The sequence below is a fragment of the Diabrotica undecimpunctata genome, chromosome 9 (assembly GCF_040954645.1).
Source record: "Diabrotica undecimpunctata isolate CICGRU chromosome 9, icDiaUnde3, whole genome shotgun sequence".
NCBI classification, from domain to species: Eukaryota; Metazoa; Arthropoda; class Insecta; order Coleoptera; family Chrysomelidae; genus Diabrotica; species Diabrotica undecimpunctata.
The window spans coordinates 126627705-126641408 of record NC_092811.1 but is presented as its reverse complement, the minus strand read 5'-3'; the positions used below and the strand labels follow the sequence as shown (position 1 = coordinate 126641408).

General features: G+C 34.5%; 1 protein-coding gene across 1 annotated transcript in view; it reads right to left on the bottom strand.

The window, feature by feature from the left end:
- Positions 1-13704, bottom strand: part of LOC140451315 (uncharacterized) — a 97160-nt gene that overhangs the window by 72521 nt on the left and 10935 nt on the right. The window contains exons 4-8 of the mRNA XM_072545063.1: positions 12575-12761; positions 11620-11734; positions 7806-8049; positions 5874-6026; positions 5348-5578 (exon numbers count right to left, since the gene is read on the bottom strand). Of these exons, the coding sequence (XP_072401164.1) occupies positions 5348-5578; positions 5874-6026; positions 7806-8049; positions 11620-11734; positions 12575-12761 (930 nt within the window). The remainder of the gene's footprint in view (positions 1-5347; positions 5579-5873; positions 6027-7805; positions 8050-11619; positions 11735-12574; positions 12762-13704) is intronic.

Genomic DNA, 13704 nt, shown 5'->3' with positions numbered 1-13704 from the left:
ACTAGTCGTAAATAACAAAATAATAGAACAAGTGATGCAAACTGATTACTTGAGAATAAAACTGTCAAGCTACGGAAAAGTGGAAGAAGAAGTACAAAAACAAGTGAACATGGCAAACAGAGCAGCAGGATGTCTCAACAACACCATCTGGAGAAACAATGCCTCACAGCGGAAACTAAAACCATGATATTTATATAAATCAACAATAAGACCGATAATGACGTACACCGCAGAATCAAGAGCAGATACAGCGAAAACACAAAGACTACTGGAAACAACAGAAGTGAAAGTCTTACGAAAAATAACAAACCAAACTTTAAGAGACAGAGTAAGAAGTAAGGAAATACGAGCCAGATGTGGTATGGAGGAAATAAACGCGTGGACCAAAAGAAGAAAAGTGGAGATGAATCAATACATCGAAGAATGACAGAAAATAGAATAGTACGAATAGCAAGAGACCAATCGCCAAATGGAAGAAGATTATTGGGACGACCGAGGAAAAGATGGTCAGACAACGTCAATTGAGGCTAAAAACCGAAGTAAAACAGGCATTAAGCTTATTTATAAAGTAGGAAGAAGAAGAAGAACTTTATTCCCATTTTAAGTCGAATAATTACTGAAGCAACTCAAAATGTGGATTCAGAAGTGCTCCATTTACAACGAACGCGGAATTTAATATTGTGAGCGAGGTGATTGAGGGGCTTGAACAAGGCAATCGTATAGCAATTTCTCTTTGCGACTTGTCGAAGGCTTTTGACTGCGTTTCACACGACATTTTGGTTCACAAATTAAATTACTATGGAATCAGAGGTATTCCTTTAAGCTTTTAACTACTTATCTATGAGGCAAACACCAGGCGGTAGTATCTAAAGGTCATCTCTCCGATTTTCTATTCGTAAAACATGGAGTTCCACAAGGTTCGGTCTGAGGACCTTTTTTTTTAATTATTTATGTCAACGATTTACCTAAATTCATATCTCCGTGCAAAACCATACAATTCGCAGATGATACGACATACGTTATATCAGGAAAAAATAATGATGATTTAAAAATGTCTCATGAGGAAGTTTCTACTAAATCTAGCTCATGGTTTGCTGCAAACAAATTAAAACTTAACTCTGGTAAAACGCAAAATTTGGTTATATCTGCAAGTAATTTACACAATGATCCAGATTATAAAGAGACTGTTAAACTATTCTGAATAACCATAGATAATCGACTGAACTGGTCGTCTCATATCTCACAACTTAAGAAAAAGTTATCAAGTTTATTATTTGTTATTAGCGAAGTAGGAAGAGTTGTCAACTTTGAAACAGTAAAAATGACATATTTTTTTTATTTCACTCTCACCTAAACTAGGGATTATTAATATGGGCATATTCAACAAATGCACTTCAAATTTTTAGAATGCAAAAGAAAGCTATCAGGATTTTAGCACGATTTTTAGTTATCTAGAACACTGCCGATCTTTCTTTATCAAATTCAAAATTATGCACGAAATTTACAGAAAAGGTGCTCATTTATTAAAGCAGTCTAATGTTTACTTTCACAATACGCGAAACTGTCAGTACTTACGACAAATATCAGTAGCTTACGTCTTTCAGACAAAAATTGCCTTAATTATTAACTATTACAATATTTTACCTATAAGTATTAAACAGCTAAGCTGTAATAGTTTCGATAAAATTATAAAAAAATATTTTCGGAAACATTGCTTAGACTGCTCAGAAGAATATATGACTCATTGCAGAACATGCACTGAACTGATTACCGTAACTTCGCCAAAAATCTTTTTCTGTTTAATATGTTTTCTTGTTTTTTATATATTTATAAGTCTTATTCTTTTTTTATATACTAGGTATTTTTTTTAACTTGCTACAAACAATATTTGTATTTGTTATGTAGTTAAATAAATAACTCTAATTCTAGATAATTCGATTACATGAAATCAACTTTAACTTGAGATTGTTTCCTCTTGATTTACTATGGAATCACTAACAGGAGAATTTTACTGTCATCATGGCATGTGATTGTCTTTTAAAAGACGAATCACATGCTATAATTTTTTTTCTGACGGATATTCTCCAGTTAAAGTTGATTTTAGGTAATCGAATGAACTATCTTAAACTAAAGTTGTCCCAGGAACGCAACTCAGTAATATTGACAATATTATTTCAAATCTTCTTTAAAATGTATAATATAGGTCTAAAAATTGTTAGAATGTTTTACAAAGTAACAAAAAGAAACAAAATTTGTTTAATTTTTCAATGTTTTGTGATTTGAGAAATATTTCGGAAGTAGAAATCTAAATGCCAAAAATAAACTTATTTTAAACTTACATTGTAGCTGATTCCCATTAACAATTCTACTTTTAATTGCATAAAGAACTAACTGTCCAACAAAGATTCTAAGCTTACAAGGAACACCTAGTCTTATCTTATGTTTATTCTCTTGGGTTGTATGAAAGTAAGGAATTTAAGAGAGAAACTACAACCACTTAAAATGTGACTAAACAGAAAGAATTCTTAAACTTTCGTACACCAATAAAATTAACGAGGGAATTCTCATACGAACGAATAGTAAATCGCAGCTCTACCTTCAGTCTTGTCTCCTACTGCGTAGTTGTCTTTCCGCCGATGTTGTTTTTTTAATGAAAATTTATGATAAACCGATTTACTGAACCTCCAATAGGGTTATTTAATTTCAGTTTTGTTCCCTTTTGTGTTTTTCTGACCCCAGAATTAAATTAACTACTGATTGAGCTGTCAGTCTTTATTTACCGGCTTTTCTACCACTTTTTATATTTAAGAAAAGTTGATTTAAAAATATTTCTAATCAAGCTGATACGAGAGAACATTATACAGTATGGTATGTCTATTAAAATTATCACAAAATGTTATTCATTTATAAAAAAACAAATATGGAGATCCATAAGAAACCAACGGAAAGAAATGGCAGAATTGAAGGAATACATACCAGCCAACGAATGGGAAAGATACCTGACGGAACTGTTTAAAGAAAATGAAAATAATAATCAACATAATACCGTACCTGAATAAGGATACGAAATAGAAATCAGTTTTCAGGAAGCAGAGGTAGCCATAAATTCACTCAAAAATAGAAAGTCACCAGGACCAGACGAAATAACCAACGTAAAACACGGAGGAGAAAGTATAACCGTAGAGATAACAAAACTTATAGAAAAACGAATATTGCACTGCAAGATACCAGATGCATGGAGAAACGGCATAATAATACCAATGTTTAAGAGAGGAGATAAAGAAGACCCTAACAATTATAGAGGTATAAATTTACTGAACACCGCCCTTAAGCTTACCATAAAAGTCCTAACCAACAAAATCAATAAACTAACAACGTAGACGAGTATTTGTACTAAGACAAATCACAGAAAAGCCCATCGAGTACAATAAACCAGCATATCTATATTTTATAGACCTGACAAAGGCTTTGATCGTATCCAAGTTGAAGACGTCTTACACCTACTGTATAAAAGAAACATACCAATCAATATTATAGAAACAATCGAAAACATCTACTTTTATGTATCATCAGGTATACTAGTACAAAGCGAAGTCGGTCAGGGTGACTCGTTAAGTTTACTTCTCTTTAATATAATAATGGACGAAATAATACAAACAGTATGTAAAGGTCATGGTTACAGTATGGAAAAGAAAGAAATCCTAATATTATGTTATGCAGACGACGCCGCAATAATCCCTGAGACAGAAGACTAGCTCCAAATATTAACACACATCTTCAATACAACAGCCAAGAAATACAATATGATAATCATCATTATCATCATCAACTAGCCTCTAACGTCCACTGCTGAACGTAGGCCTCTCGCATGCTTTTCCACTTAGTCCGATTTTGCGCCATCTGAATCCAATTTGTAGTCTTTCTGTTAGTTTGTATTCGGAGTCTCCATTCCACAATTCTTTTTGTCCACCGGTCATCAACTAATCTTGCTACATGACCTGCCCAGTTTCACTTTAGTGTTGTTATCCTTTCAATAACGTCTGCTACTCCTGATCTTTTGCGTATAGTCGCATTGGGTATTCTATCACGTAGAGAAATCCCTAACATTATTCTCTCCATTGCCCTTTCCGCAACTTGTAGTTTACTCACTGTTGTTCTTGTGAGTGTTAGGGTTTCTACGCCGTAGGTCATCACTGGCAAAATACACTGATTAAATACTTTTCTCTTTAGACACATTGGAATCTTAGACCTAAAAATATCCTTCATCTTTCCAAATGCAGCCCAAGAGAGGTTTATTCTTCTTTTCAGCTCGATTGTTCGAGCTGAAAAGAAGAATATCAACATGATCAACATGATAATATCAACAGAAAAAGCCAAATGTATGACAACATCTAAATACCCACTACGATGTAAAATCGATATTGATGGAAAAATAATAAAGCAGGAAGCTAGGTTTAGATATCTGGGAATGTTGAAGAAGAAGTATGACAACAAAGCTTAAAAGGCAAGACCTGACACATCTAAATCGAGACGACTACTAGAAACAACAGAGATAAATACTCCGACGAATATCAGGGAAAAGTCTGTTGGATAGGGAGAGAAGTGAAAACATAAGAACAGCATGCAATATAGAAGACATAAATGGATAGGTGACAAAACGGAAACATGAGTGGAACGAACATATTAGTAGAATATCAGAGGATAGGATAGTACGAATAGCACGAAATAAGTCACCAAATGGATGAAGAGGTATTGGCAGATCAAGAAAAAGATGTTGGGATAATTTAAACAATCTAGGAGGTTAATATTGAAGACGAAACAGGCTTTAAAGCCTACATAAAAGATGAAAGAGGAAGAAGAGGAAGAAGAAGAAGAAGAAAAAAGAATTTGTATGTACTTTTTGCGTACATTACGAAAATGCATTATTTAAATAAATAAATTGTTAAGTAAATCATCTAATTTATTTAAACAATTATTGCTAGATTTCGTCTACTTTTCTGACAGTCCTTATCTGACGCTTTGTTTGTTCTTTGCGATTGTGATTTCTTACAAATAATGAGCTGCAGATTTACCGCCTAAATCTCTCAACTGGGAGGACCAGGTAAGTTTTGATCCAGGTTTGCTTCACTATAAGGCAGCATTTTCGCCTGTACCCTAGACAGCAGCCCTCAAAGTATGCTATCATCCAGGTCAGATAAACCCTGCTTTTTTATAGAGCTTTTACTCCTCTATTCCTACTCCTTCCTCATCTCTTGATGATTAGGCCCAAGGCTTGGGAGTGGCATAGCGGAATTTTTATTTATTTATTTTTCTACTTTATTAATAAAGAAAAGCAATTATTACTCACCTTATCTGAACTACTAAAATCGTAAGTTCCTGTAAATAGCTGAATCGGTAATGAAATTTGGCTAATATTATAATCGGGTGGTTTTAGAGAACCATATTTCTCCAAGTTAATTTGATCATCTCTATAATCGAACTTTTGGAATCTAGTTGTCTCGATTAACTGACCAAAATGTGCAAGAATTCTCATTGATATTGGAGATGGCATTACACTAAAGAACAAAGGCACCATATCCTAAAACATCAAAGTATAAAATGTCATTTTTTATTAAGAGAAACATAAATATATAATATTTTTACGTTTTTTTGGGTTTAAATCTCCATTACTAATCTAATGTAAGCAGTGTAGTGTAGTCTCCAATACTAATCTGTTTTATTAGAGTTCGCGACGGAGAGGCTTCTCGAGATTATCTAAAGCACAGGGCCGCAATCAGCGGTTTGTGACTCACAACAATATGATTAAAAACTAATTTATTCAATTTTCTGTGGTTTATTTTTTAAGTAGCAAACAAATATAACAACACACTTACAGGTCTTTCTTCAGTAGGCGAGAGTCCACTCATATATCCGTAAAAATAATAACATCCGTATACTCCAGGATATTGCGCACAAAGCAATGATGAGATCAAACGTTTTGTATACGTATTACTTACGGCATAACATCCAATCTTCTTAGTGAAGTCCTGAAAATAATTATTGAAAGTAATGCTATAAAAATATGTATAATAGTCTAATAATCTAGCTAAAATCAACTAAGCTTGAAAGGAAATCTTAATACAATTTGGAGAGATATAGAAATAAGTGTTATTAGAGATAATTCAATAAAAATCTTAAGAAAGAAGTTTGAGAATAACCTTGGGGGATTTAAATTCAAGTAAAAATAAACCAAATACTGCTACTCTTGGAATTTGGGAAAAAAGTAAAAAGTAAAAGTAAAAAGTTGGGAAAAAAAAGTACTAGTAAAAATGTTCAAATGAAGCTCAGCAATGGACTGCCACAGAGATCTGTTTTGGCACCCTTACTGTTTAATTTATACAACGCGGACCTACCTGGGACAACTTCGCAGAATTTTGGCTACGCTGACGACTGGGATATTGCAGCAAGACATAATAACATGAATATTACAGAAACAGTACTAACGGATGACCTTCCATTATGAATGCATGCTTTTGCAAATGGAGGCTACCGCCCAATGTATTGAAAACCGATGTATGCTGTTTTCATCTGAATAATGCCCAAGCCAACAAAAAACTCTCCGTTCACTTTGAAAACAGACTGCTGATTCATAACTCAATAGCAAAATATCTTGGAGTGACTTTGGACAGAACATTAGGTTTTAAAGAGCACCTACAAAGAACGGCAACAAAACAGAAAACGCGAAATAATATAGTCCAAACGCTATGTGGCACCACATGGGTGTCCTCAGCCTTCGTACTCAGATCATCCGCTCTCGGACTTACTCGGCGGCTGAATATGCTTCCCCGGTATGGCTCAATAGCAAACACATGAAGATTATTGACACCCAATTAAACCAGACAATGCGAATGATCTCGGTTACAATTAGACCCACGTCGAACTATTGACTTCCCATTCTGAGTCACATTCCACCGCCGAAACTACGAAAAAATCATTCTCTTCTTGGAGAATATCAAAAAATCCAGATATCCTCCATTGTTAAGAGCCAACTCCTTAAATCAGGAACATTTCAACCTTACCAACGCTTGGAGAAGACAATGTGAGAGCGACTTAGCACAGGAAGCACACCAAATGACCTGTATCGATCAGAAACCGTCAGGCTTTGAACTGACCCGCAATACGTAGACAACGCTAAACAGAATAGAAAAAAGCAGCGGTAGATGTTACATTGTTGAAGAACGCCCCCGAAGGCGATTCCCCGAGTTCCTGAATGGGACTGAAAATGTTTTACATTATATTATTAATAATACATTAGATGTTCGTTTCTATTACTCCATGTAACGTTTTATATTGGTTTTTAATTATGTGTTCTTATTGTATGCTATATGATAAATAAATAAATAGGAAAACAGTGTGTGGAAATATGAAAACTTAATAGAAGACTATTGGTGTAAATGATCACTTTTAAATCTACCAACAGCTTTCTTGAGAAAGTAGAAGAGTGGTCCGAAGTTGGGGAAAAATTGTAAATCTGGCAATATTATAAGCATCAAATTTGAAATCTTCATATTGCAAAATAAGGTGCATCCCCTTTTTTGTATAATTCGGACTATCCATATAAGAGGGCTTTTCCGACCTTTTGGTCTACTCATGTTTTCTGATTTGATTTTTATTTAATAATTCTTCAAAAATATTAATGTTAAAGAAATCAGAAACACATTTCTGGAAGCCTAAATGGAAAATATCTCTGAACGGCAGAGGAGATGACAGTGTATCCGAAAATTAACAAAAATAATTTTTTAAACTAATTAAATGTCTTTATTTACCCATATCCACTCATTCTTCGGTCCGATAAATTTGAAAAATCCTCGCGTGTGTTCCATATACGCGGCAGGGGCCAACGAAACCAAACCCTTCAAATTATTTTCTGCGTGAGTTTTCTTTTCTATAGCATAAACGTACGATGCCGTTGAGCCCATTGAATGACCCACAAATATAACTTTGCTCTTCGTCTGCTTCGTAATATAATCTGTCAGGGCAGGTAGATCGTATATCCCAATTTCGTGGAAACTGAAAAACAAAACGTCATTTATGTATGTATATATAAAAAACCTTTTTGAATGTACATGTGTGTGACCTATATTTTTTTTAATAAAATTTGCAGAAAATCTTAAGAATAAAATAAAATGATTCGATAGATTTTAGGTGCCGATGAAAAACTAATGAATTATATCCTTTATACAAGACTGATTAAGTTAAATATTTTATTTATATAGGATTCAGCCACTACTGATTGTAATAAAAATTACATCTTACATAAACATCTTCATTGTTTTCAACTGTAGACCATGAATTTTAATCCACTATCCTTATATCTATCTACAATCTACTATCTTATATCTACATAATCCACCCAATATTATTGAAAACAAATTGGATACAAAAATACCTCAGAAAATGAACAGCGATGTAGACGAAGCTATTGAATAATTTGCTAAAATAATACAAGAAGCAGCTTGGCAGTCAACACCAAGAAAAATGTTGGAAACCAAATAACAACAGTTGCTTAGCTTAATGAAATCAAGGAAAAAATTGCAGAAAAGCGAAGAAAAATATGGCAAAGAGCTAGCTTGAACCAAGCTACTGCCCAATTAAAAATGCTTCTGAATAATTATAAGGATAATAGTATTCAATATTATCTGAAAAAATTAGCAGCAATGGAAATCACCGAGTGCTTACTTTGGAAGGCAACACGAATATTAAATCGACCTCCTTTTTAAATAGATAATGAAATTAACCAAACCTCCTATTCAAATAGATAATCAAAGATAGGCTAGGGGCAACAAAAGCGTTTGCCGATTATATATTGAATGTGTTTTAGCCAAAACCCAAAGACAACAACAACCTTAACATAACAAACGAGAATCAAAAGTTTTTAGAATCACAGTACGAACTTGAACTACTCTTAGAAAAATTCACTACCAAACAAGTTCACTAGGAGGTACAATCAAACTTGAACCCTAAAATGTCTCCTAAATATGACCTGATTACTACTAAAATCCTTAAAGAACTCTCCAAAAAAGGAATGCTGTACTTGACACAGATATTCAATGGAATGCTACGGACGGGCTACTTTCCCATTCCATGTAAAGTGGCACAAATTATTACAATAGCTAAGCCAGGTAAACCTTCAGAAGACAGTAAATCATATAGATCTATTAGCTTACTGCCGATGATGTCGGTTCTTGCAGAACGCCAACTAACACCTAACTACCAGTTTGGATTTAGACAACAATATACCACTACTAAGCAAATACATAGAGTCTGTAGTTTTATTCATTAAGCTCTAGATGAAAGAGAATACTGTTCAGCAGACTTTTTGAATATTTCTTAAGCCTTTGATAGAGTTTGGCACACTGGTCTACTCTACAAACTTAGAGAAGTCCTTCGCTTAAATTATTTGCTTATCCTTAAGTCCTACCTACATAAACGGTATTCTCTAGTAATCCATTACGATTAGTGTATAAGTCTAAATCCAATCAAAACCGGAATTCCACAGGGTAGTGTTCTGGGCTTGTTCTTTAACTGATATTTATAGCTGATCTACCTACGAGCAACAATATCATCACGTACGCAGAAGACAAAGCAGTTCTTCACACCCAAATCCCAACATTGCTTCTTGGCTTCTACAAGCTAATCTTAACAAACTACAAATTTGACTGAGACAATGGAGAATAAAAGTAAACAAGAGTAAGAGAATCCATATAACATTCACTAATAGAAAAAACACATGCCCTTCGGTATCTTTAAATAACCAAGATCGTTTAAATCAAAAGTCTGCTCGTCATTACAAATGCACCATCGTATGTATCTTATCAGTTGATTACGACTGACCTTAAGTCAAAACTGTTAAAGAGGAGATCACATATTGCTCCCAAAAATTTGTTCTGAGGCTTGAAAACCATCTTAACAATTCTGCAACGAACCTTATTAGGCCACTACTATTGTTTTTTATATCGCAAATATAGTTTTTATATGACAAATATGGTTTTTATATAGCAAAGGGTCTTTTACTAATAATTTGTTATTTAACAAATTTAATATTCCTTTGCATAACACTCTTCTTTCGATCCATTTTTTCTCTATATACGCTTTTTTTAAAAAGCGAATAATTTTTTTTTCTGTATTGCTAACATCATTATTACAATTAACCCTGCTGCAGATAATATTATCTTATTTTTCACAATCTTTATTTACCTGTATTTTTTGTTTACTCTAATTAAAAAGTGCTTTTGACAGGGTGAAGCGAAGTGACATCTTTTATTTATTACATGCTGAACAAATAGACCACCAGATAATAAAAACAATTAATAAAATTAACAAGAACAACAAGACCAGAGTTATAATGCCAACAGGGAAACATAATGCATATAACTAAAAGGAGGAATCCGCCAAGGAGACTCACTCAGCCCATTGTTATTCAATATGGTGATGAGTCAAATAATTCACGAAGTAAGAAAACGACACGGATATCACATGGGAGCGCATAAAATGGCGATACTATGCTATGCCGATGATGCAGTACTAATTGCTGATAACAAAGATGACCTACAAAGGCAGCTCCACGCCTTCAATATCACAGCAAACAAACGTAATATGAGAATATCAGTAGAAAAAACTAAATATATAGTGATCAGTAAAGAGCCGCGTAGATGCAAACTAGATAGACGGCAAAATTGTAGAACAAGTAATGAAGTTCAATTAACTAGGAGTAGAGATCACTAGTGACAGGCATATAAGAACAGAGACCACAAGACACGCATCAAAAGCTGCAAGAGTAAGTAGTTGCCTCCGAGAAACCATATGGAGAAACAAATATCTGACCATGGAAAGCAAAATGAAAGTATACAAGACAACAGTAAGACCAATCCTAACATATGCAGCGGAGACAAGGACCGATACAAGAAAGACAAAACAACAAATCAACAATATCGAAATGAAAGTATTAAGATCAATAGCGGGCATATCATTAAGAGACAGACAAACCAACAGAAGTGTACGCGAACAATGCAAAATTCAAAATATTAACAGGTGGATAAAAACAAGAAAAAAAAACTGGAACGAACATGTAAACCGAATGGGACCAGATAGATTAGCGGACATCTGTAAAAACAACAAGCCGTATAGCAAAAGACCCATTGGAAGGCCGCCAAAAAGGTGGAAAGATAATGTACAGTTACCAACAACTGAAACAGAATAAGAGGCAGACAAACAGGAGTAATCCTAGTCGAACGAAGAAAAATAAGAAGAAGAATCAACTCGCGCAACTAACTAATATTTTTAATACTGAAGTCAGTACTGAAATTAGAATAATGGCAAGCAGACCTTAGTGAGTTGCCACGTTTCGAACGAAGAAAAAGAAGAAGAAGAATCAACTTGCGCAACTAACTAATATTTTTAATACTGAAGTCAGTACTGAAGTTAGAATAATGGCAAGTAGACCTTAGTGAGTTGCCACGTTTCGCATCCATAAAATACAACACTTTTAAAACTTTTTCTGTTTACAATTATAAAATGTTTAAATTACATCATATTTATATGTATTACATATACACTTTTTAAATAAATTCTATTACTTACCTAAAGTTCCAATAGTCTTCTTCGTTTTTAAAATTTTTTAGTTCCTCGTCGTAATCTACTGTTCCCCTGACCGCTGATAACCAGACATCATAACCATTGTCAGCCAACAGAAATACTAGAAGTAAACTTATTTTAATTAATATATCTTTAAATTAATTTTAACTATTTAGTTTTCAGTTCCTGGAGGCAGTATTCCTAATTCCTGAGGCGTTAAGAACCAAACTCTTCACTCCTCACTAGAAACACGCATCGAATACTTTTCCCAGAGTATTCCCAGGAGCAAAAAAAACACCAAAGTAATAACATAATGCAGAAGATCAAGGAACTGATGCCAATGATCAAAGATGTTAAACTAACGTATATTGGATATGTAATGAGGAGAAACAAATACGAAATACTTCGCATCATTTCATCAATGAAGGAAAAAATCATGGCGAAAGAACAATAGAAAGAAGATAAAATTCTTGCGTTAATGTTCTGGGACGTTGGCTTAGCAAAATTCATTGACCGAGTTCTTCAGAGCCGCTGCTTTGCGCGTAATTTTAGCCCATTGGATCGCCAATCTTCGAAGGGAGACAGCAAAGTAGGAAAAAGGAGGTAGTAGCAGAGGAAGACCGAAACAGATTTATTTGTAGATGCTTAGGTAGGACATGCTTATGAAGGTCGATGATTGAATGATGATTGATATTAGTACGATGCAAGATAAAAAAATATGAGCAATGTAATTTGGAACTTCTACCCCGCGTAGAGATAAAGGGAAAGAAAATCATGGTTATGAGTCTTCTTACTCATAGTTAACGAAAGAACTTAAATCAAACAGCATTCAGCATCATTAATCTGCAGATTAACTAATATTCACTATTTGTGAATCAATAACTAAATAAACAATAATATTATTAAAAATTTGGTCAAAATTTGAATATGTGTCCAACTAAATGAAAAAAAAAATATTTACTGATAGAGTCTGCTCCTTGTAGTAACCAGAACTCTGGAGATCCTCCCATTCCAGGCATTAGTAGTAGAGGTTGGTTAAAACTGCTGTTACCTTTTGGTAATATCCTGTATACGAACAAACGGTAGCCATCTTCAGATGTAACAATATGTTCTTCGAATTCGTAACCATATTTTGAGATTATTTGAACCTAAGTGGAAATTTACAGGGTGTCATTATGATATGTCAATTATTTTTAGATAACTGGAGAATTCTTTTTTAAAAATATAATTTTTGTAATAAAACACTTCATATTTTATCAAATATTTGCTCCAACGCCTTTCTCAAATCTTGTTTATATATGTCTCCAGCCTTAATAAGGCTACCATTTTTGGAGACATTTTTATAGTGCACATACAATTTGGTAATATGGTTTTAAACCGTCTAGGTATCCTCCTCATAGATTGGTCGCCAAGATGTCAACAGGATGCCATATTGGTGGAATGCGGACATCGAGGCACTAAGAAATGTGTGTATAGCAATGAGAAGAAGGTTAACAAGAGCAAGAGGTAGAGCAGGAATCAACCCTGAGATCATCGAGGAAGAGTACCGCGCAAGGAAGAGGGAACTGTACAGGAAAATCCGTACAGAAAAAAGAAGGCACTGGAAAGAGTTGTGTGAACAGCTGGATGAGGACATCTGGGGTCAGGGGTACAAGATCGTCATGAAGAAGTTCCAAGCGTATTCTCCTTACGAAATGCCTATGGATAAGAAGCTTGAGGTAACAAGAGAGCTCTTTTCGGACGGCAGATGTCATGGTGTATGAAGGGATGAAGGAGCTGAGCGAGCTGTACCCTTTACCATGGATGAACTTATCGAGGCATTGGGTTCACTGAAGACTCGTAGGTCCCCAGGACTAGATCAGATACCACCTGAGGCGGTGAAGGGTCTAGGACGGGTGGAACCTGCGTGGCTTCTGGAACATATGAATGCACTGCTGGAAGCACAAACTTTTCCTGAGCCTTGGAGGACATCGAGGTTAATACTGCTTCCCAAAGCTAGGGAAAAGTATCGCCCCATCTGTCTGCTTCCATGCATCAGTAAGCTGTATGAAAGGATGCTGCGAGTACGCATAGACGACATGATTGAGAGGT